Here is a 25,170-nt window from a genome sequence, read left to right as displayed (position 1 = left end):
CGAGGCTCGCGGACGGGGACGGGCCTCGGTGGCCAGCGCTGGTGGAGCGCGCGGCCCCCGCGGCGCCCCCGCTCCCGCACCGGCCCCGGGCAGCGCGCTGCTCCGGCGCTTGCCAGCGGCTTTGCTGYTGCGTGTGCATCCCCCGTGGCGCCTTCTGCAAAGCAGCGTTAACAGCCTCTGGGTGGGCAGCGTGAAACCAGGTTTCACATTTTCTTCTGTAAATGAGCTTGAAACACTTTTTCTGGCCGGGCAGGGGAGAGATGTGTGAGAGAGGGTTGCACAAGTGGTTGGAAACATTAATTAAAAAAAAAAGATTATAACTATTACAGCCTAGTCACAGCTGTTGACAGGCTCCTTTTAAATAGGACACTGCTATGCTTTAGTTTAATACATTCTGGCAGTGTCACTGGGGTTAAGACTAATACGGGGATGTGTGGATCCTGTCATGTTATTGTCAGGAGGAATGCGGGGATTAGGTTTAAAAGTGGTGGTGGGTTAGTGGTGCAGCTGTGCACACTTATTATAAAAGATTTAAGTCCCACTGGTAAAATCAATGTATTAAATTGCAAGACCCTCTGTTTTTAATTAGTTTAAATCAAATATACTGTTAGTGCCATAATGGCTTCTATCCTTGGACCAAGTGAGGAAATGCTAATATTTATATAGAAACTGTTAATTTGTGGTTAAAATGATAACACATTTAGTTTTACACATCTAAATTGTTCTAACTTGATGAATACCAGTGAGAAGTTGAGATGATGGATGAGGTCATCTAAGCAAAGCGTAAGTAAGGAAATTTTGATAATAGGCCAGATAAAGAGACTACCTGTTGATATACAGCATTAAGACACCATGATATTTTAAGTCCTTTCCAGCTTTACAGTCATCTTTGGGGCCTGCATCAAAATGTTCCCTTGAATTAATTATATATATAAATACACATACATATCTCTATATATTATTTTTATATATATTTCTTTTCTAAAGGGAAGGAGCTTCTAAAGAAATGACCGAGCTGTTCAAATTAGTGTCAGGATTAAGACTGTCATTCTACAATTTCTGTAGTGAAAGGGACTACTCACTAGGACTAATGACATGGAAACAGTTACGCACACGCATATGTTTGAAAAATGGAAACCCAAGTGAAAATTCTTGGCTACGTCTTCGTTTAGTGTAAATTGTCATAGTTCTACTGAAGCTGGCCCTATCGTCTCATTTATGCAACTGTACGTCCAAAGTAATTCCAATAAACTCCCTTGAGATTTACACTAGCACAACTGAGAACAGAATTGGGCCAGAGAAATGCCCCTGTGTTCAAATAATGAGCATGCAGTAGTTCCTGCTAGAGCTTCAAAGAGTTTTCTCCCCTAATCTTGAAATTGTTTTTGAGGGAGGTTTCCTTTACTGCAAGTAATCAAAACATGAACTAGCTCCTATTAGTCACTGCTTATCATTATTAGCTGAATCCATGTTGTTGAACTACAGCTGAATTCCCATCTTTGCAACAAACAGAATTTAACAAATAGTGTTTGACAAAAATGTGAAACTGATATTTCTTAATACAAGACATATTTCATATGGAGCAACTTCAGTGATGAAAGATTCCTGGTATCAAAATATCTGAATCACGGTACAAATAAACAGTGTGTTGTGCAGCCGGTGGGGCCAAATTCCACGCTGGAGCAATGCCATTGAAGTCGGTGGAGGTGTGCCAGGAGATAAACTGCCATCCGCATTTTTTTGGTGTGCATGTGAAAACCATAAGTGTTTAACATTTTGTCAGTACGCATCTTTGCTAAGGGTAAGATTGCAGGGTGGGCAGTGTGAAGCAATTGTCATTCAAATAGCTCTTTCTGGAGTCCTTACTTTTCTGAAGAAAACTACAGCATCTGCTGGGACCCAATTTATCTGGGCATAGAGCGTGTAATTCCACTATTTATACATAGTCCTCACTTAACAGTAGGTAGCGTAAGAGTTGCCTTGGGTGCCAGACCGCGGGCTCTAGCCCAGGGTAACGCGCCATTCGCATTCCTGTAAGCATTTGTGTCGACTGCATGTTGAAGGCAGTGAAAATCCTTTAGTGATCCAGATTGAGTGGATTGAATTAATGGCAACTTTGAGACTACAAGTTTTAGTGTAATTGCTTTATTATTTTGCAACCAAGATGCTTACAATCCAGTTCCTGTGCAAACATGTTTAACGTGTGTTAATGTGTTTCAAAACCAGACCCTCTCCGCAAAATCCTGCTTTTCATTAATTGACATCAGTAGCATGGTACAGTATTTCAAAGCGCTGGCCAAATATAAACTGTGTTTCTAATTTCCTTACTTTCCTGTGTTTGGAATGCCAATGTTAATTTGTTCTCATGGAAGAGTGAGAGCTGCCAACCACAGTTTTATATAAATGGCTTTACAGCGCAGGGCTGCCAACACTAAATGATACTTAGGAATTTTCATGACATTTTGTATTTAGTTCTTGTGTGCGTATGTGTGAGAGAAGTAGAGAAATATTGGGGATGTTGAACAACAGCACAACCACTGATGATCAAAGCGAATGCTTGAAGTAATTTATCCTTTGTTTAGCTATTACTTAATGTTTCTTGTCGTTTAAGATTTTTTTAATAATCTCTCAGACGTGCTGTGGTATTACTTGTGCCCCAAATAACTACTCTGCAGTGAATTTTGTTGCTAACTATCCAAATAATTCGGTGCTTCTCCCTACCCTCACAATTTTAGTTATTTACTGATAGATTAGCAAAAGGGTTTTTTTAAGGTTGTTATTCTCATCATTGTGGACTAAATTCTATGAATGCGATGTTACTCAGCACAAGAAAAGGTAAAATTGAGAAAGTCTCCGCAACTATATATAGAGAGATTAAATCAGAGTAACTGATTTTGATTAAAGCTGCCAACAAGAGAATTTGTGTTTAGAACAATAGGAGTAGCTAGATAAAATCATTTGCTTTCTTAAAAAGGTTCAAGCATAATCATACTGTCTTTAGTGGTATGTGTTGTCTTTGTACATGAAACAAACCCAAAGTTCTCTTTAATCAAATTTATTTTAAACTGATGATGATGAAATCACGGTCTGCTCATGTGTTTTTCCTTTTATTTCTGGAAGACATTCAAAACACGAACTGTTGGTGTTTGGGTAGATTCCTGTGCATGAGCGCTATGCTTTATCTCTCTGTTCTCCCGTTTTATGGGAGCAGGTGCAGTGGCCACCGTCTGTGCCAGCGTTGGCCTCTACCAGCAAACAGGGTGGTGTTTGGGTTCACTGAATTTAACAGTCTCCTGAGAGTAAAGAAATGAAAGAGGAAGAATTTAGAAAGTGCCTAGTGAAGGAAAGGCACTTCAAGTGATGGGCTTTGTCACTCAAGTCTTCCCCTAAATTACCTTAAACTATTTCTAAACTGCTGGAAAAATGTTACCCACAGAGTATAGAGTTTCTGTTGCATCTCTGGGGTCATGTGCTTTGCTTTATCAACTTTATCTTTCTGCAATAGCTTCCAAGTTAGACTCTTTTGTTGTCAGATTGAATTAAATTTTACAGGAGGAAAAATTCTGTCTTGTCTTAAAGTCAGAGAATTGTAAATTTTCAGTATCCACATTTTGAAGATTTCCAATTCTGCTTGATTTAAAAGCTACTGCAAATATTCCTGGAAGTTTAAAGAAGATTATTTTGTAATTAGACACACAAACTCATAATGAGTTAAGGCCTAAAACAACAACCACCAGCACCCTTTCAGGTTCACTTTGACAGTATCTGGAAAGGCTTACAACTAAAGTGCCTCCAGGGTGGGATGAGATTTTTCAGCACGCAGCCGGTGCTATCGGGTCCACCTGGCCTGGGAAACTATGCAGCTTTGTAGYAGAGAAAATCCTTTAACTTAGATCTCCGTGGCAAGCGCTTAAAAGCTACCTTACTTCAAAAAAAAAAGGGGGGGGGCACTGCTTCCCTCTAAATGATAATTAAAAAGAGCGAGTGCCTTTTTAGACTGCTTCGGATGGGAGAACAACTTCCCGTGGGTGAGGCTGATGCGCTTGCAGCGCGCCGTGTTTAAGGCTCCTGCAAAGGCGCAGGGAGCTTCCTCTCCGCCGTCCGCACCCCCGCGGCAGCCCCTGCGGCCCGCGGGCCTCGCTGCGGCGGACGCCCTGCGAGGACCCCGCACGGCACCTTCCCAGCCTCTTCGGCTCGAGGGTTGACCAGGGCTGCACCCGCGGGGCCAAGTCCTGCCTGGGGGCACCTCGCTTTTGCTGGCACCCGTGCAGCTGCCTAGCTCCTCAGGTTTTACCAGTTGTTACTTCCACAGTACGGTGGCAGTAAAACTTTTTAAAAGAGACCAGAAGAACCCTGGGAGAACTACTAAAAAATGCTCATAAAATGATACAGCTTCAGTAGTTGGGTGCTGTAATTCCGACGGAGAGACAGGTTTCTTGCWGAGTAAGGGCTAGGAGCGGGGCTGGTAGCAGCCCTCGGCTCCGTGGGTACCCCAAACCCCCGCGGGCTCTACTGAGCCCTTTGGCTCCCCAAAGAAAAGCAAGGTCAGGTTTATCGTTTCAATGGAAGATTGCAAATTAGTAAGAAATTCTGAATTATGTTGCTTACAATTTGGTATGAATAATTTTATATCAAATTTTTAACAGAATTTATTCACATCTGCCAAGAACATGTAACACCATGAATGATAACCATTTGCCACTAGCAGGTACTGGTTGCTAACAGTATCTGTTCTTCTTGCTTGCTAGAAGCCAGCAACCTGGCTCTCTCCAGGTTTTCAAGTTTAAAATTAATTGTCTCTATCACTCAAAACATTCTGAACAAGTTTTAGTCTTGCTACTTTTATTTGTTTATTACTGTGCAGTAGTTATAATCCCATGGGGACTTTTTAGATGTTCATAAAGAGCGCTGCACATCACTTTTCCTGAAGCTTGTGTGGCACTATAAACATCATGCTGAGTTTAAGTTTCCCCTTCTGACCATATCCTTAAAAAATCCAGTATTTGTTCAGAGAAAGGAGGGGATTTTTTTTTCTTTTTAACCAAAAGAATAGAAAAAAAAGGACGTAACTTTATCCTCACAATCTGCTAGCTACATAAAGCAGTAAATGTTTAGTTGAGAGAGGGAAAAACCAGAACTGCTGGAGATTGGTTGTTTCCTTTTGGAGGAAACAATAAATGTGCCCACTTGTATTTTAACAACATTACTACTGGGCCCCCTAATTACCCAAATATACTTGTAATAAACTGCAGAGAGAAGAGCAAAAAAAGAATCATTCTGCATAGATCTTGTTCAACGCAAAAAAAAAGAGAAACTTTAGAGTAACCAGTCTTTTAAAGCCAGGACCAAATGAGAAGATGAGGGTATTTCAGTGCTGACTTCTCTGTGATGAATCATTTGTCTTTGGGGACAGGTGAAAGGCGGAAGCAGGGGTGTAAAACTTCCCTCACTGGTGTGAATACGGCTTTGACCTCTGAATACAATAGATCTTGCAACTCCATAGCATGCATTTTAATCACGTTACAAGAATATTAGACTCTACATCCGCAGAAGTCTCTGAGTGTTATGCTACATTACAGCCTAGCACAGGGAATGCGCCGAAATACCTGACAGTCCACGATGATGCAGAAACATGCTTCAGAAAGCCCCARATATTTTTTAAAGAAAACAGTAGCTTTCATTTTGCTCCTCAATGCAGAACCATCAGATGAGAGCCATTTCCCTGCAAATATTCCAGAATAGAGGAAAAGTAGTAAATCAGCGTGTCTAAAGCTTGACAGGTTTTCCTCCCCGCGCTGAGTCCAGCGACAGAGAGGCGATAGGTGGGCAAGGGATCAGGCTGGCAAGGAGCGGTCGGCGCTCCTCGCTACCGCAGCAGCCGAGCTTACACCCCAGAGCTGCAATTACAAAACTGAGACAAAAACGTGAGACCAAGCGGAACCTGCGGCTGTCGGGGCTGAGCCGGGAGGCCCCAGCGAGAGCCTCGGTGCGTGGTCGCGTGCAGCCAGCCCAGCGCGGTACGCGGCGCGAGTGCTGCTGCTGTCACCCTGGTGCTGGCTTATAAAAAAAACCCTGTTTTCTCTGGTGTAATAGAGATTGTGGGTGGAATTAAGCTGCTAGTAAAAGCTYCTCCTAACTTCCTGATGATTTTTATGCCTCAAGGATTGGTCACTAACCTTTAAAGAGCAAARGGGACACATGCACACACCCCCTAAACATACAAATATATATAAAAATATATAAATATAAAAATATGTATATGTATGTATAAATGTAAGCTCCTGAGGATGTTTCTGAAATAATAGTTTATGCCTGCTATCACTCTAGATCACTAGGACTTCACGTCTACCGACAGAAGTATTGCAGATGGATGTAATCACCTTGCAGATTTTTAATATTCACAGTCTTTAGGCCTATATACAAAATTATTAAAATAGTAAACAGTCCCCTGCCTATTTCTCAATTAAAATGTTTTCCAGAGAAAACCTTCCTAGAAAGCAGTAAAGTTGTATGCAGATGCTACAAGGTCCATCATGGGAAAAAGACAGAGAGTAGATGTCTCTGTAGGGTTAAGGATCAGGTCACACTCGGGCAATGATGTGGTCCTAGTTCCCGGGTTTCCAAACTGTGAATTGTGCGTTACCGTGCCCCATCTCACCAGAATCATCTTGGCAATGCATAATAAAACCTGATAATCTCAAAGACAAACAGGGACCGGGTCACGAAGCCCCACTTCCATAGTGAAGCATCTCTTTAGGCAGCAATTGAGGCTTCTAATCATTATTTTCCAAAATATTTCCTCCCATACCTTCACACACTACATTTCTATCTAATAATCCTGGCTCAAAAACCAGTGTTAGGACCACTGGAGCTCCCACAGATTGGACACCTGAAAAGTTCGCGATTGATGTGAGAGCASAGACGAGAGCTCTGCCCGGGCAGCGTTTCTGCCTCTGCACACGGATCTCTCCCCTGAATTGTTTGTTGGCCCCAACACAGCAGCAGCACTGGTTTTTCTGAGCCAGCCTGACTTGGAAAGGTGCAGGTGTTTATTATTGCATCCACCAGCTCAAAAGAGCCAGTTTATTGCGGCTTCGCAGCACGGCTCAAATTGTACACACCTTCCACATCTYGGTGGGGCTGACTGCAATCAAAGGCCAAGCTTCTTATCTGGTGGTCACATGTCTGATATCTTCTGGTTATTTTGTAATATTCCACAAACTGTTTTCTCAACACAACCAGAATCTGGGATTTAAGCTGAGAAATCCAGCAAGTTATACATTTTTGAACTTGGAAAACAGGTTCTGGGATTATTTCTTCACAGTAAACCACAAAAGAGGCTTGATTCCTGGTGCGTGCGACTCCCACCGTGTTCCTCCTGGAGACCCTGCGCAGGTGGAGGTGCAAACGCTGGAATAGTTTTGGGATGCTAGAATTGTTGTGTCAATATGGTACTAAAGAGGGATTTATTAGATTTATATTATCTATTTGGGCAGCTGTTCTTAGATGAAAGGGGGCTAATGCAAATTAAATGCATGAGCATAAAGAGGCCAGTTTGCACTTGCTCCTCCACTGGTGTACCAAGTCCCCGCCAGCGCAGGAACGGGCCTGTTCCAGTGACGAAAATAAGGTACTTGGAGACACCATCAGCTGGGCACTCTCAGGTGTTGCCACTTGATGCGTAATATATACATGTGCTTTTAGAAGACTTTTATTTTGAACTCAAGTTGTGAATCTATGGTATTAAGGAAARCAGAATACAATCCTTTATTTAGCTGCACCTGCACCTTAATGCCTAATGAGTTTAGTCTGATGGAATCCAGACCTCAGGAAGGATTATAAATTCTCATTTGATTTCATTTACTTCTAAAATACCTTAAACCAGCTGTACCAGTCTAGAATCCAGTCCTTCCTTTAGTATCAGTTTTGCAAATGTCATTGAATATTTAGCTGCATTAAGTAACTTTATGCTGTATAATAATACACCAGTAGTAATAAAGAACAGAAGGCAACTTGAAAAAAACATGTAGTGGAAAGATAATTAGCAGCATATAAGCTTGAAAAGCATCTGTTTATGAGCAAGGTTTTTATAAAGTTTTTCATGATCTGGAAGCAAAATTTGGAAGAAATTGAAGCTGAGTTAGTAGGCARTATCCTCTCTGGCAGGTCCAGAGTGAGTTTGAAGAGTCTCGCCTTGCAAATGGTGGATGAATGCTGTCTTCAGAGCATTAGCGGTATGTTCAGACATTGTCTGTTTTGTATAAACACGTCAGAGAGGCTTGGGCAGCGCCCTTCCCAGGATTACTGGCTCAAGCTGTCTGTTATGAACAATATCTAATTTATCAAATACATTTGAAGCCTTCTTAGTTTGCCCTGCTGTAGTTACTGCAATGCAAGAGCATAATTTGATGCTGTTGCATATCTTCATGATCAAGTCAATGCATCAAAGAGCTGCTGCATCATGTGTTTTTTAAGTCTTTGCATGCCCTATATGCATGCAGATGAAGGTGCCGGTGCTGCAGGCTCCCAGCTGCCTACAGAGATGCTCATGCTTCCCTCGTAGGCTCGTAGGGGTGTTAACGGACATGCTGCAGAAGAGCAGGGAGGCGTGCAGAGTTGGTACACTCCTCCTGCGTGGAGGAACACACTGGCAGACACCAGTCACTACTAAACTCCTTCACCTGAGATTAGGTTAGAGCTGACTGAAAACGTTTTAGGAAAACTTTATTCCCTTCTTCCTGAACTGAAATTTGGCCAAAGCTGAAGAACATCTTTCCATTGCAAAGTTTTCATTTTATCCCAAATAGCCCATTTTAGGTTTCCTGGCAGCGGACTCTCACATGCTGCCTCTTCTCTTCTCTGGCAGAACACACGTTATTTCTGACGCGCTCTGTTCCGCCGCTTGTCTCGGCTTCCCTGGGCCGGAGGTTTGTTTCCGTTTGCTCAAGGCTGTGTGTACAAGCAAGGAGAGCAGCCTGCTGAGTTTTGCATCAGTGATTTTTTGAGAGGCTCCAATCTCAGAGCACATTACAGGAAGCACCTTGAGCCCCATTTGTCTGGTGGCTCAACTGGTGGATTATTTTTCTTAGTGAACCATATTATCACCAAATTTTTCTGCCTGTTTGTGCTCTGCAACCTCCTGCCCCTTAAGACACCCATCACTCTGCTTTCCTCTCCTAAGTGCTTCCTATACGCCTCCTGCGTACATCTCCCTGTGTGACCCTTTTCCATGCTGCGGCAGCCTCCTCAAGCTCCACCATCCTGACCCTTTCCTGTGCCTCCGCCTCCTCCTCCTCCTCCCAGCTTTGTGTTGCCACTATCTCCTTGACCCTTGGATGCACTGGCAAAACATGCAAGTTTGAGTTCACACCTAACGCTGGCACAGCTTCACAGTGAAGTCAGCCTCATCAGATGGGAGCCAGGAGTGTAACTCACTGATTTCCTAGCACTGTGAAACGAGCCTTGCTGTACCCTGAATTACAAAAAGTAAGAGAAAGCAAGGTGTCATGTAGCAGTCATCTCTTTCCAAGATGGAAATGAAAAATATAATCCTGCATTGCCACATACCGCCCACAGCTGCATTCAGAGTATTCAAGATTCAGGGGACGCGTTAGACGGATGCCTCTGCTCTTAGGCTGCATTCATGCATGCCCACATTACCRTGCAAACAAAGAGAAAAGAGCCACAATAATGATGTTCAGCCGCTTATTTTGCTCACTTTTATGTTTGGCTACAAGGATGCTTCTAGAGAAGGGTACAGAGAAGTGCTAAAGTTGATTTKGGGAGGCAGGAAACTTTGCGGGGGTTTAGACTGGCCTGTGCAGTGCACTGTAAGTAAAAAGCAGCGGGAGAGACCTCGGGTCAGGGCTGCTGCCCAGGTGCACCCTGCTCTTTTGCAGAGGGGAGCATCTCTGCGCACAGAGAGAAGAACAAGCAGCAGGCTGGTGATGGCGCAGGCTAGCACGGATAACTTGTGGCCTCGGTTAGCCCTGCTCCCAGTGACTATGCAGGAACTGGAGGTGTTTTGGGATGGCCCCAGTGCTGGCTGGCTGGGAGGGGCAGAGAAGAGCCCTGTGACTTCCTTGCACTGAGCTTCCTGTGGACTCAGTGGCAGCATCACCACAGAGTCCCCAGCTTGTCTGTCTATCTATCTAACCGGAAAACAGCCATCTCCTTGGTGCCAGGCGAGGAGRATGACAGCATACCCTATTCAGCGCTGTCCTGGATCCCTGCCGCCCAGTTAAAGGAGAGAGGAAAGCAAAGAGATTTGAGAGGGGGATGAGGAAAGCTCTGCTAATGAAATGTCCTGATCCTGGATTCTTGGAAGATGAGGGTAGGAATAGGGGGTGGCTGTCTCAAGGAACATCTTTACTCCCATTTATTTAACTTTCTTTCCCCTGGCCTCCCGCCTTTCCTGCATTCCCTCACACCCCAAATCCTGCAGAAATACTACGTGCTTTACAGTAGCTCCTGATTGATGGCAGCACTGTGTGCTGCTAAGGTTGCGAATAAGCTATTCTGAAGAAACACAATTCTTCCCTGCTTCTTTAACTTTGCTTTCCTCCACATTCGCATGCAGACACTGCAAACTCAGCATCAGGATTTGCACCGTGCTCAGTCTGTTTACTATTATACAAGTTTCATGTTCACAGAGCAATCCCACGTGTAAATTTTTCACAGTACCTTTCATCTAGTCTGGCTCTGATTGCAGCAGGGAAACCGCAGCATAAATGTATACTGCTCAGGGCATGGTCTGCAAGGGAAATGGATTACCTGTTCATAATCTGCGCGGATATTTCATGCATGTTCTTTAAGGAGAAATTGTTTAACCGTCCAGCACTTCCTTAAAGTAGCAACAATGAAACTCCGATAGAAGAACAGCTTCAAACGCACAAGGCAGCCTGCACGCCTCTCTGTCCGTGCCTTCCAGATCATCACGATTTCCCCTTGCCATCCGCCATCCTAAGGAATTTAAAATTCAGGGCCTCCTGGGGAGCACATGGGACACCAGGATGTGGTGAGTCCCAGCAGCCTCAGCCCAGCGCCCGCCTTTGCCGCCCCGCTTGCGGGAAACCAGGTGGCTCTGCGTCGCTCTTTTAAGCCCTGCCTGAAGTGATTACGACACTAAACCTAACATTGGAAGAACATCAGAAAGGGCCTAGGCAGTTTGTTAGAAAAAAAATACTAATCTCCGCTCTGCGCAGGCCTTGCTCGCTGAAGTTCAATTTATGCAGGAAGAACTTGCTGCTGCTTCGGAGATAATTAAACCCATCTTCCCTCAAGCCGCTGTTTGTACACGCACAATGATACCATTGTTCGGAGTCATGCAACACATATGCTGACATTAAAGTGTTTAATCTTGTAGTACAGTATTCCATTATTTTTTGGACATCTGTACATGATAGAAAGGGTACGTATTAAGGGATTTGTTGACAAAGAAATGGCTAATGCTGATACATGTGTGGACTGAAAGGATCTTTCCAAGCTCTGTTCAGCAATAGGGAGTCTTCTCCTTCCCAGGCCCGGACCCTGGCACAGCTGTGATATGCACTGCTGCTATTACCACTTTTGAATTTATAACAAGGAGTCTGTGTTTAGAAGAATTTTGGAAGCTCCCTGCTGGGTTTGTGGCTAGGTGGTCTTGCTGGCAACACCACCTTCATGCTGAAAGCTGAAAAAATGAAGTGATGGTTAAAGGAAGAATATTAACTCCAGAGGGCTTTTTTTCTCTGCTTTCATAACAAAAACGCTTATGCTGGATCGCTTTGCAGCCGTGAACACTAAAGTATTTTAAATTCCCCTGTTTCTAAACTCTTGGGGCTGGGGATCAGCATTTTTGGAGCCTGGTTTTGATCTCATTTGAAATTAATGTATTCATCCTGATTTACAACAGTAGACAGGACAGGGCTTAGCCTTGCCACRCTCTGATTTACCATGCAGCAAATAGCTTGTCGCCTTTACCTCCCTTTACCCAGCTGTAAAATGGGTCCATCAGCACTGAAGCTCGGCATGCGAGTTACTGCCAGTCCTTGCTGGAGCCCTGCTGCTGGGCGCTGTGCTGGCAGAGCACAGGGCTTTCCAAGGAGGCTATCAGCGAGGGTTTYGATGGACCAGCTCGGTGGCCTGTGSCTGAACGAGTGACCACCCTGGCTCTTGCAGCATGTTTTCCCGRCAGGAGGGAGCCTTTGCCCACATCTGAGCCGCCCACCAGAGCTTCCAGTCTTGATTCATGGTCTCTTTCATCGTGAGTCAAACCCAGATGACTCTCAAGTGGCTGCAAGCAGGCGGGTTTCCCTCTGCCCATAGCAGCCTCCGGCAAGTGGGGGCAGCGGCATCTCTGCGGTGCCGCGGGAAGTTGGCGCTCGGCTGTGCCGCGGTGCTGGAGGAACGCTTTGCTGGCACRGGGGCCTCCAGGCAAACTGCTCCAGCAGAAGACCCAGCACTGAGGTCGCTCCTGATCCAGGTGTGGAGCTGTTCACTTTGGCAAGGGCAGATCCAAATCAGGCCATGGCACAAGGAATCAAATGCTCTCTGCAGCTGCAGGCACAGCACGCGGCTAAATGTGGATGCTACTGGGGTACTAATAATAATGTTACTCAGGGCTTGTGTATTAAGAAGTGCAGGATGGCAGCAGTTCCCGACCATGGGATGTGCTGCTGAAAACCACAAGAGTATTTTTCTAGTAAGCTTATCTCACAGCCCAAAATCAAGGATGCATTTATTTTTCCTTAGGTTTCTCAAAAACCTGCGGTAGGTTTTAGATCAGTTTGAGAGCTGCAGATATCCAGTGTGAAAAAGTCCTCCAAATACTGTTTTAGCACTCCTATTACAAACAATGTTTTCACTTTAGTTATGCACAGTCCAGGACATTTGCTCTACACCATTTATAGGACTCCCAATTTATATTCTTTAACTATTTCTTTAAGCATTTACTTTGCTGCTGCTCTAGCTCCCTGGTGTCCACATGTAAATCTTTTAGTCAAGAGGATGAAGCAAATGAAAACCAATCACAGCACTTCACATTCCCARATTCCTGCCTTTATAAATTTACTGCAACTGCCCCTGTAACTCTTGCTGTCAAGCACAATGAGGAGGGAAACACATGCCTAAGCAAAGTGTGGCTTGGCATGACATTATTGCAATCTTTATTTTACTCCCTCTTTTCCTTCGAAAAATAYAAGCACTAACCTTGCACTTCTTGCTCAGTCAGGATTCCCACTGGGCCCGTAGGCCTTTTCAGCTACCGAGACTGCTGRATCCTACCCCTCATTGGTTTCCTCCTTCTTGAAGCTCACTAGCATAAGGAGAAAAGGCCTATATTTCGCAAGAGACGTGATTTTATCCATCAGTTTAGAGACAAAGAAATGCAATTTATAGAGGGAACACTTAATCACTGTTAATTAGAATCCCATCAAGAGGTCTCATAATCGGCATCCTGAAAATTTACAGTGCGGTTTCACAAACATTGCAAACCCAAAGCACAGGGCTGGCCCTGCCATCCCTCCCTCTGCGTCTGGAGGGGCCCCCTTACTTCTGCTGGGCCCCGTGGCCGCGCGCTGCGCCAGGGTACGGGTGTGAMCTCATCTGCGGACAGAGAAGTTATTTTTCAGCTGAATCCCTTTCACCAGGGTGGCAGCAGAGGAGCGCAGGCGGAGTGGCAGGAGCGGACTTCTCCTTGGGAAAGTAGCCTGCGCAAGTGCAGCCGATCGCAGCTCGCAGGCTGTGCTGGTACTCCCAAATCAGCCAGTTTCTAAGAAACCTCGTGCTCTACACTGAGAAAACGCAAAGAAGATTCGGTGAAGTGCATAGTTTTGACTTGAACCTTTCGGGACAGTTACGGAGAGRATTAAAGCTAGTTTTTCTATGAAAATTCAAGTAAGACTTTTGCATTCCTGAGTGCAAGTGGTGCCACTGAAAAGGTAGCTGGCCCAGGAAGGCTCAAATCCACGAGCTCGCTGGACAMGCCAGCCAGCCCTCAGGGATCCCTCCAGAAGCAGCGTTTATTTTCTGTAGACCTGCAACGATCAGAGGAGACGGAGATAACGACCTTCCTGCTCGCTAAGCTTGCCTGCGTTATTTCTTCAGTCGCTGGTGTCCGGTGGGCACAGGTGGACTACTAGCAAGAGCTGCCAGACAGGCCCTCGACGCCAGAGCACGGCGGATTTTTCCTTGGCCCCTGGATCTCCGGCAGGTTTTGCAGGCAACGGTGCCGATGCCTCTGAAGTTGCGTCTCTCGCAGGGCTTGGAGGCCGAGCGAGGGGGTGTTGTCTCTTGGAATCTATTTTCCTTTGACTTATCTTTCAGTCTCAGGAATTCAGGACCTTTAATCTATTTGAGATTAAAGTCCTTTACAAATCCCTTCTGGCCTTTTTGGGGAGTAAAGAAGTTACAGACACCCTAGCGCACATTCCTTTTGGTGCTTTCTTCTTTCATTGTAAATTAGAAACAAGTAGCTTTCTTAATTTTTCAGTGTGATAATAATGTGATTATCCCACTTGTGATCACTACGATAAGTAACTATTCTTAAAATACGTTATTAAAAAAAATAAGGTGAAAATGTTAATAGGAAAATGTAAAAATCTACTTTTTAAGTGTTCAAAATATATTCCCAGTGCATCATCCAAACGTTCCGGGGAGAAGGTTGGGGTTACTGAAGTTTTCAGTTCAGTAGCCTGAGCCCAGAATCTATTCATCTCATGTTTACTCTGCTTGTGAAAAAGAGCTTTTTTACTGCTTCAGAAAACAAGAACATAAAAATACATAGGTGAGTAGATTCTTGCATGGCATAAGTGGACTGCTTTGAAATTAGTGGAAATATTTTTACTGACTTCCCTGAGGTCTGGATTAGCTGGGAGTACCAGATTTTTAACACAATCTTAGAAAATTATTCCTATGATGTTCCTGGTTCTTTGCTTAATATAGAGCATTAATGATTGACATAGTGCTACTGCGCTTTGTACAAAAGCCAAAATTTTATGGTTTCTTTGGCCTGTGCAGACAGAAATAATATAATTATTGCAATCTATGTCTAAACCTAAATCTTGGCTGTCACGGTCATGCCTTGCTGTGCTCTCAGTCCATATTACAAAACCAGTAGTCCAATCAATGTATGCAGAACTAGCTCAGATCAGCTTTTAATTTACCAGGAGTGATTTACAAAGGAGTTTAAAATAGTTAGGGCCCTAATTTCTGGTTTCAACATTTTTTTTTGTGAAAATGACCAAACATAGGATGAGTTACTTTCCCTAGCTTTCTGCTGGGTATCATCTGCTGTAGACATTTGGGCTCCCAGAGGTGTTAAAAAGGGATCACTGGCTTTTCTTTTGTGCCTAGTCTTCCTTTTTGGTCCTGGTTTCAGCTGCATTGCTATCAGTTCTAAATTTCAACTGCTATAACTTTTTTTCCTCATAAAAAAAAGAGTACACTTTAGGGCATGTCGAAACAAGTACCATGGATTCTTAGGCATTTTATCTTAATTTTTTCCTATATCTTTGGATCTGATTCTTGGCTACCTCACACCTCAGCACATGTATCCATCGTGTTKTCTTTTAACCGTCACTGTTGTTGCACAACTATGCCTCCTCTTGCATCACTGAAAGCCATAACAGAGTGGGTTTGAAGGAACAAAAGGCTTCAGAGAGATCAGAAAACCTGTCTGTATCAGATGGATGACTGCAGATTGTGCAGTATTCAGACTGTGGACAGACAGCCAAGGCCAGACTTTCAAAGATGCTRAGAGTACTTGCATATTTGCAACAAAGGTGTAGCAAATTTACTGATAACCACTAACCTAAGACTATGCGCTTGTTTTATTTTGATCACCTTAGTTGTCCTGTACACTTTTGTTGTTTTTGCTTATTTTCTCAGGAATCTGTTGTCCATATCTATGTTGCAGCTCTAGGGTCTCATCTTTTTGGCCTTTCTTTGGCCAAAAGGCCAGTATCAAAAGGAGTGTCTGATGATCACAAGATAGCATATAGCATAGCTATGATTAACTGCTACACTTAGCACACCACTCTTGGCCCAAGAGCTCTTTTGCACCAGCCCCCAAAATACAAGACCTCTCCTAGAAATGGAGAGGTGTGTTTACTTTAGGTTGTTTCTTYCAGTGGAAGAAATCCACTGTTTTCCCACAGTTAATGCACAGTGTCTGTTTTGTAGCAGAATTATTTTTCAAGGGTGTTCTTCCTTCTCTTATTTTACATGCTTTGATGCCACATCCAAAGCTCTGGCTTCCTCTCCAAGCAGCTGCCTTGCCAAGGCTTTTGGATTGTGACACTTGCTGAGCTAGAATTTCCAATGCTTGAAATTAGGAGCCTCCCCAGTAGGAACTGGACTAAAACCACTAGCCAAAAACTATTGGGTGGTAACRCTTTGCAAGAGCTATGAACCTAGGACAAACATGAGCTTAAGTTCTTTGGGCAAACAGACTATTAACTACATCCAGCAAATTTTCGTGTTCTGTGATGACTTCTAAGAGAGCTTTTCAAATGGCTGATGAACAACTGAGATTAAGTCCTGTAAGAAAGACCAGAAGTTTCTTATTACAGTATACTGTGTCAATAGAAATCACAGATTTTATAGACCTAATGGAGAAGCTAGCCATATTCAAAGAACTGTAGCAATTCCCTTGACTTGACTGTTACAGTGAACACTTTTAAAATACCATTGCCCCCTTCCTTTATTTTTTTTTTAACACTCCCCTATTCAAACTCCTCAGGTAATTAATTGGAAACAACCCTGTTGCAGTATTTTCAAAGGTCTGACTAACACCCATCAAACCCAGGAAACTCTGACTTCTTGAGCACTCCCCTGCTTGCCTCATGCTGTTGTGCTTAAGGTATTACTGGGGTTTACAAAAAAGTGCATGATCATATATACTGTACCATATGTTCACAAATACCGAAGCACAGCAGCATGAATTAAGGATAGGATTTCAGCCTTCATAATGAAGAGTCTTGCTTTTATGAGTCCAAGTCAGACCCTTAACGATATTTTAACATAGATTTTGGTGTTTAATTATGTAATAAGATTTACTGCAGTCATGTAACAGATGTTGATTCAGGGTCAGTGTTTCTCATAAATTAGTTCTGAAAGGATTTGTTACTTCTGGGTCAGCAGATAGGTCCAGAGTGCAAAGAAAAAAGGGGAAAAACAATAAACACTGAGTTGAAGGGTTTCTTGGGATTCTTTCTTCAGTTACATATCCACATATTTTCATGATCTTAATGAYTATAGCCACAGGAATGTTTGCTTTAACACTAAAGATGGCTCAACCCAAAACCCTATATCCAGACATTTGTAAAGCATGGGAAAGTTCAGACTTTGGGGATCTTTATTTTATGACCCTGACTCAATAATTTTTCATACTAATACGACACATTTTCCTGGGGCTCTAGTGTGGAAATCACTGTGGGCTCTAGCAGCACCTGAAAAAGTTTTACCTTCATGTGTTTGTTGTCAGACTATGCATACAGAGCACAGCTAGAGACTGGTGTGGGCCAACAGAGAGCGATCYCAGGCATACACTGCAAAGGGGCACCCAACTTTCTTTGAAAATTCAGCCATCCMATGGTCGTGGAAGCAAATCACATTTGGACGTCCCACTACCAGAGCTCTCTGAAATACACCACGCTGGTGATGCTATCTGTAATATAATTAAAAACACCCCAAATGTTCATTCTTCTATAGTTGTGGTTAAAGGAGCTGCTCTGCCCTAAAATATTTTTTACTCCCCTCTATAATTWAGGCATGCACAAATTCCTCTGAGGCTGAAATCATACTCTTTGCATCTTACTCTGCTGGGAATAGTTGGGAAGAAAGAGGTTGAGGCACATCTAATAGTGTTGCTAACACTTACAGGGCAGCCTTAGCCTGCCAAGTGTTTTCCAAACACTGACAAATATTCACAGTATGCCCCACTTCAGGGTATACGAGACTAAGGGATCTTCCTAAGGCTGGACTTAGATGTTAGAGCTAGGAGTGGAACAAGAACATGGTTCATCCAGTGCTCGCTAGGACTGCCCAACTTATAAAAGCATTTGCTGAACTTAATTGCCTCTGTCTTGGAGAGCTTAGGGGTTTAATGCCTAAAACACTCCTCTAAGATGAATCCCAGCTACTAGCAAGAACTTTGAAGTATTTATTTCCCTGAGCAGCTATCATACAGTGGCCAACAGAGAGCCCTGCACTCCCAGCAGAAATAATATGCAAGATGAAGGAGAGTTTGTAGCCAGCTGCTGAATCTTGGCCAGTAAAACATTATCAGACCTGCTCTGGGCGCGCGTTTGGATGTTCAGCGGTTCCAGGAGGCTTTCCGCACTCCATCCCCGCCACGAGGGAGTGTCTTGTGTGTGCTTAATCACTGATGCTAATACACATTAGTGCGGTGTAGCACTAAATTTAAATCGCACTTCACAGACTCAGGCTCAAAACTCTGCATTTTCAGGAGTAATTCCATTTAACTCAATGGATTTACACAATGGCTCTACTGCTGCCAGAAGAGAATCAGGCCTGTAGAAAGACACACATTCTTTGCCAAGAAAACCTCAGAGCTAACTACTTGAATTGTGCACTCGAGCTGCAGGGAGGTCAAGTGGACAGACGGCGGGACTGGGACATTGGGGAAGCCCCTGGTTCAAACCTCAGCTTGCAGAGCACCATGCTGCGTGACCTCAGGCGAGGCCGTTCATCCCCTCATACCTCTGTTTCCCCCTTTTCCTTTGTCTGACTTGTCTGTTTAATTTGGAATTTCTTCAAAGAAGGGTGCTTCACTTTTGTGCGCGCTGGATGGGGTGCTGACACTTCTCCTCCCCTTTGCCGGCAGGGTTGAGGACGCTGGTTGGAGGACAGTCTTCAGATCTTTGTTTCCTCACAACACTAACCATCTGCAAGCAGCTTTACACAAGCCAACCAGTTGTATATCAGCATGACGGGCAGAATTATCACTCGTTGGCATAACAGGCCACCCCAATACATTCAGGGAGGAATCTAGCCGCTCTTGTTATTGCAGAGTCACTGTTAAGGGCTGTTGCTGGGCTGAAGAAGATGCTTGCTATGAACATTTGTTTCATAGCTCTGATCACCCGAGATGCTTTCAGACAAAAGCTTCAGTCCTGTGGAGTGGCACTCTGGCTCCCGCCGGCTCAGAGTGTGGGTCACCGGCATAGAAAGAGGCTCAAAGACTGGAATTTGCACGTGTGTGTGTGTGTGTGTTTAATTTTCGTAAGCAGAGTTAGGCTGAGAACCAGCACTTCTGAAAAGCCCCATCTGTTTCTTTGAGATCCTTTATGCAGCAGCTTGGCCGTTATTGGTGGCAAGTGTCCAGAGACAGTTGTCAAGTACGAAGCTGCCAAAGTCATTAAAAGACAACGGTCATCCACACCCTATACCAGCCAGTTGTAAAACCATTTCAGAGAGAGTCTGGTAAATACGTATATACTTATAATAAGTGCTATGGAATCATGTATTTCGTCGATGCATTAATGAACCAAACAGCAGAGTGAGACAGTGCAACGCTATATTCCTGCCCTGCTTTGTTGTGGCGATTCACAGCATGTTTGATGGCCGGGGCGAGCGGACAACGCAGGTGGCTAATGGGCTGCTTTTCTGTTCCAGTGGAGCATGACCGCGAGTTTCACCATCAGCGCTGCCACTACCGCGAGTTCAGGTTCGATCTCTCCAGAATCCCGGAGGGGGAAGCGGTGACCGCTGCCGAGTTCAGGATATACAAGGATTATATCCGCGAGCGCTTTGATAACGAGACGTTCCAGATTAGCGTCTACCAGGTTCTCCAGGAGCACCCGGGAAGGTGAGTGATCAACAGGGATGTACAGACGAAACCAAAAGCAGAGCACATTCCCTCAAAGAGTTTTGTCCGATATGCTTACAAATGCTGGTGCCAGAGCGTCCGCAAAAGTGTTTTAAGAACCGGCTTTAGGTGCCGGGGTTATATGGTGAAGTCTCGTAAATGTTAATGTAGCCATCGTTTAAGGTGTAGGGGGTTGACCATCAGCYGGTCTGAGCACCGTCCCGCGGAGCAGCTGGGAGCAAATACTGTGCGTCCAAACATGTGTCTAGTCCTGAAGAAGATCATAGACTCAAAGTATCCCACGATTTCAGAAAAACCTACCCTCTTCTTCCYGTTGCTTATGGACCCTGAGGTGGCAAAACCACATCTGAGTGCTTCCTTTCTAATTGTATCTTAATTACCAGCCTTTATTATGAAAGGCATTTGAGATCCCTAGTTAACAAAGACAGATGACACCATGCTGTTTATATTGACTGATTGCTTTGTGTGTGCTAAACTACAAGATGAGCTATTAAATCCATTCCAAGCAATTATTAATGTATGCCAAGCTCCCTGACAAATCCTCCAGGGAACTTGAATAAGAACATATGTTTAATTCTCTCATCTGTTTTTAGTTCCAATTAATCAGCAATTCCAAACTGTTTATCAAAGGCACTTAGTTGAGTTTGCACATATTTCTTTTAAATATAAAAGTCCTACCAAAAATGAGACTGCATTTATTTACTTGGAAAGTATTTTATAAACAGCAGCTAGTCAGAAGTTATTCTCTAGAACTACTAAATATGTAGAAATAATGCTACAGCCCAAATTTCAGTTTAGGTAACTAGAGAKCACAAAGGGAAATTTCAGAAAGGATAAGAAAAAATAGTGTAATCAGGATTCTAGCTTTCTGTTTTTATAAAAGCTAACAAAAATGCAAAAAAAAAAAATCAAATTTTTGCATTTTGTCATCCATTGGAAATATGATAAGAAACCATATCAACATTTTTAATAGTGAGAATTTTGACCAGCTTTGCTATATGGTAAACTTATTCACACTCATGTGCTTTCTTCTGCACCTGAAATTTCAATTTTATATTTCACTAGGCTTTCTTAATGGAGAAAGGAACAAGCCATATATGTGTGTATGACCCAAGGGACATTCTGCTGATCACAAGCATTGACGTTTATTCCATCTTAGGCCCTTACAGAGGCAGAAGCCTCTCTGCGTTGTGTGTCTTCAGGAGGTTATATAGCTACAAGCCCTTGGGGATGACTTTTCACTCCTGGTAGAGAAGAAGCAAAAGATGAGTTGGCAGAGGAAGAGGCTTTGCCCGTGTGCTGGGGAGCTGCCTGAGACAAGTCGGGAAGCACATTCCCAGAGTAAATGGCCTTCCTCCAACTGATGCTAGGAAAGTTTTCCTTCAGATCCTGATTAGCRAGGTGCCTACTAGGAAATTTGCTGTCAGAATTAGAATGGCATTTATTGCCTTAATTCTAAGAGTCCATGAGTTTTTTAAAGCTGTCTTTAGAGAGAGCTACAACCTAGCCACTGGGGATGGTTGTGTGTGCACAAGTGCTTGGACCAGCAAGTGTTTCTGCGAGCTGTCTCCTTCACAGCTCTCCCCTAAGAGAAAAAACTGTGCAAAGGGCAAGCATATACATGAACCACTGGGTAGRAGAGGAATCTTGCTAATTATTCAAATGTTCCAGCTACCAGATCAGATGCAATTTTATTGCATGTTCATCCCAGAACACCTTTTCAATATCAGTGTTCATGAATATTCACCTCTTGCATATGTTTTGGCAACAATAAGTTTTGGACTGTTTGTACTGAAAAAAATTTCCTGTTAATTTGGATTAACCTAAGGTAAAAATATTGTCATTACCATTTGTAAAAATATTTGCTCTTTTTCTGCATTATTCCACTAACATTTTCCAACCAGCTCTGTCACAGACCAGTCATCCAAGTTAGTGTGTCATTGGGCAAGTGGAGAAAGAAAACAAACTCCGACGTTGATCAAAAAACACCCATTCACTTTGATGCTTCCTTGGCTGTTTGTCTCATCCTGAGCAGGCTGGAAAGTTAGACCCATCTGACGTTGTTAGCAACAAGAACAAAACAAAGTCAAACCCTCCCCCCCAACAGAGTTAAGAAAACCTTTGCTCACATTTTGCCTTGTAGATCCCTCTCCCTCAAGCATAGCAGGTACAACGGCCAACAATAAAAAGTGGATTTTCTCCCTGACCTCTTAGGGATGACCCARCGGTAGCGTGATCTCCCGTGAGCTTGCTGTCATTGCCTCAGAGAAGACTCTTTTGATACMTGAGACTGTAAATATTCTCGAGGCCTGTGCTCCCGCCTCCACTAGCACCCCTTAACCAACCCCTGACACACTGAAACATGCTCCCCGGCTCTCCAGATGCAGCTTCAGCATCTAGTCTCCTTTGTAACATGGCAAAATGCAGCAAAGTTCAAAACACTTGTTAGTGTTTTGCTACTACAACAGCAGCGTAGGATTCACCCAAGTTGGGGCTGGGTGGAGATCTTTCCTTTGAGGATGAAAAGGCCATTGGATGTGCTGAAGGCTTGGTTTTCAGCTAAACCTCAGCTAAGCCTTCATTTCTGTGGGTGTGATGGTGTGCCCTCAGTTCAAATAAATGGCAAGTACTGGTAGTTCAGCAATTAATTACTTGCTTTACAAGTTCAGACAGGTTGGCAGATACTAACCAGCAACATCTGTGCCTGCAATTTATTGTGGGTGAAAAATACTGACAGAGATCTTTCCAGACAAACAGCTGCACCCACAACAGACAGCCCTTTCTGAAATCCTGCCCCTCAGTAATATTGACATTTGAACATACTAGGGAAGCTCTCATTTATCTGCCTGCCCAGTAATAGGCATAAAGCAACCGTGCTAGTGAAAATGATGAATACCACTGTATGCCATTCTGGACTTTGACTAATAGAAAATATATATGTGTGGAACTGAAGCTATTGATCTTAATACAGGTGTAACAGTAGCTTGTGGTATGTAAGAAATCAGACTAAATGATCAAATGTTCTTTCTGACCTTTCCGAATCTATAAATTCACTCCAAGGCCRGCTTTCAAAACTGGCAGCTTTTCCTTTATAAAAAGGCATGTACAGCATTCTTTAGTCACAAAGTATTGGTTATTCACTTTAAGCAAACAAGTACATTCATGAACAAAAATGTTCCTAATATCATAAACACTATGAAAACAGTTGATGTTTTGACTAGTATAACATGTCTCTAAGCTTTCGCGTGCATAATTTAAAGTCCAGTGACTCATGTCCATTTGGTCTTCATGGTTCACTTACCAAAGAACTTGGGAAAGTTTTGTAAAGCCAGAGAGAGGGTTGAGAAAAAGCCTGGGCAGTCTGACTGTGAGTCCCTATTTGTGGTCAAAATCCTTCTAGTAGGAACGGAGGGCACTCGGCATTATAGAAGCCTCTGTTCTGGTCAAAGCAAGAGCAGGTGCTTAGTGGGATTTCTAACAGCAGCTAAGCAGGTTGGATACCTAACTCTTACTGAAAGCCACACTAGGGTATTTTCAGAAAGCACCTGTGGAGTTCTGGGACGCATTACTGGTTGGGGCATCAACCTTAGTTTATTAATGTAAAGCTGCAGAGCAAATCCAAAGCTCTCCTCAACATCAGAACTCAATCCTGCTTCTTTGTCCATGCCTTCAGAAACTGAAATACCTCCTCCCTGGGTTTCATCACCGATTCAGTGGACACAGCATTTGTAGTGTGGAGTAAATCCAATGCCTTTGAAGTCAATGGGAGTTTTGTTACTGGAGAGAATAAAGGCAGGTACTTGACCGGCCTTTGGTAATTGAAATGTAGTCTCTACATGTTCACTTTGTGGCCATTATGGATTTCACAGGCTTCAAAGGCAGTGAGTGATGTGAATGCTCATGTTACCAGCCCTGCAGAAAAGCCAGACCTTGCCCCATGCATGCCTGGCTTTGACGTGCAGCTGGAACACTTTACCTTGTGTTTCAAGTTGCGCTTTACTTTGTGTTTCAAGCTGTGGCAGCTCTGCACCCGTATCAAGCCTGACTCTCCCCAGACCCCTTTCCAYCGTTCATTGGAGTCTCCATATTGTGGGTTGAAACATAATCCCACCRACTAAGGAAGGCTTAGACTCACCCAATGAGCTAAACAAATGGATCATCTTTTTTGAGCTTTTTAAAGTACTGGTGTGATTATTCACACATCATAGGGATGGTGTAGCAAAGAAAGGTGTAGTTTGTTTTAATACTGTGCCCCAGAACCCTATGTATATCTGCAAGTACTCCAACAGCATCTAGAAAGGTACTGACATCAGGTTTGATTCTTTTATGTGGCTTGCCTGCACAAAGGTTAGTAACTGTCCTCATTTGGATATGCTCTTGGGCATAGTGGCAAGGGAACTTTAGGCATGAAAACCAGTTACCTCTCCAACACCAGTGCTGCATTTAGTTATCTCTTTCAGACCACTTCTAAAAGCCACCAGAGCCTGAAAAACCTGTAACAAACCTGGAACTCACTTTGCAAGGCACAGCTCTTCCCAGGCACTTGAGTAGCTGCAGGAGGTGTTTTGCATATGCGAATAGCTCTTGCTCAGCTAAGTGATGCACTGATAAACAGTGATTCACTACTGAGCAGAAACACTACATACAACGTGTTGGAGGTGTTAGAGATGCGTACAAAATCTCACTTCTCTCAGCACTGCTTTTATAAGAGGCTTCACATTTAGGAACACCTTGCACCTCTAYAGCAAACTCTCCATTGCCAGATTTGATCAGTCCTTGATACCTAGATCTTAACCTTCTCAAACACTGCATAGAAAAGGGACTATCACTACTAGGGATGGACAGGACAGAATAAGAATCTGCTGAAATTTTAAAGTCAATTGAACTTCTCCCTAGATCCAACACGATTTACCCAGATTTGTTTCACTATCATCACAGCCGGTATTCAGAGCAGCCCTAGGAAACTACCTCCAGCAAACAGTATCCCCTGCTGTTGTCACCCCTTTACCTGGAGAAACCCTGTGCTTGGTTCAGCTCACAGCGCCTCCTCCCAGAAGCTCGGGAAGGATTTTTATCAGTGGGGAGGGAGGGGAAGGACGACAGACGCGTGGGCAAGGAAGGTATGGGAGGAGGGCTGCCGCAGGACTGTGTACAGAAGGTGTTGCAGATGTGCCAGGGAGAGGCCCAGGGAGATCCTGGGGCCCTCTCAAAGTTGGAAAGTCTGAAAAATATTTTCCTAAGCTTGTCTTTGGACAGCTGCAGCTGACTTTAAGCAATGACACCAAGCAAACTGGAATCTGGATACTGCTTTTTTTTTTTTTTTTTTTTTTTTTTTTTTT

The 25,170-nt window shown here is 43.7% G+C and overlaps 1 protein-coding gene across 1 annotated transcript in view; it reads left to right on the top strand.

The window, feature by feature from the left end:
* The window catches only part of BMP7 (bone morphogenetic protein 7), a 43,557-nt gene that overhangs the window by 5,073 nt on the left and 13,314 nt on the right, over positions 1-25,170 (top strand). Inside the window, exon 2 of the mRNA XM_085314105.1 lies at positions 19,618-19,810. Within this exon, the coding sequence (XP_085170231.1) occupies positions 19,618-19,810 (193 nt within the window). The remainder of the gene's footprint in view (positions 1-19,617; positions 19,811-25,170) is intronic.

This window comes from Rhea americana, unplaced genomic scaffold (assembly GCF_003343005.1).
Source record: "Rhea americana isolate MKP2758 unplaced genomic scaffold, rheAme1 scaffold_4, whole genome shotgun sequence".
Taxonomy (NCBI): domain Eukaryota; kingdom Metazoa; phylum Chordata; class Aves; order Rheiformes; family Rheidae; genus Rhea; species Rhea americana.
This window is presented reverse-complemented; position numbering and strand designations above follow the sequence as displayed.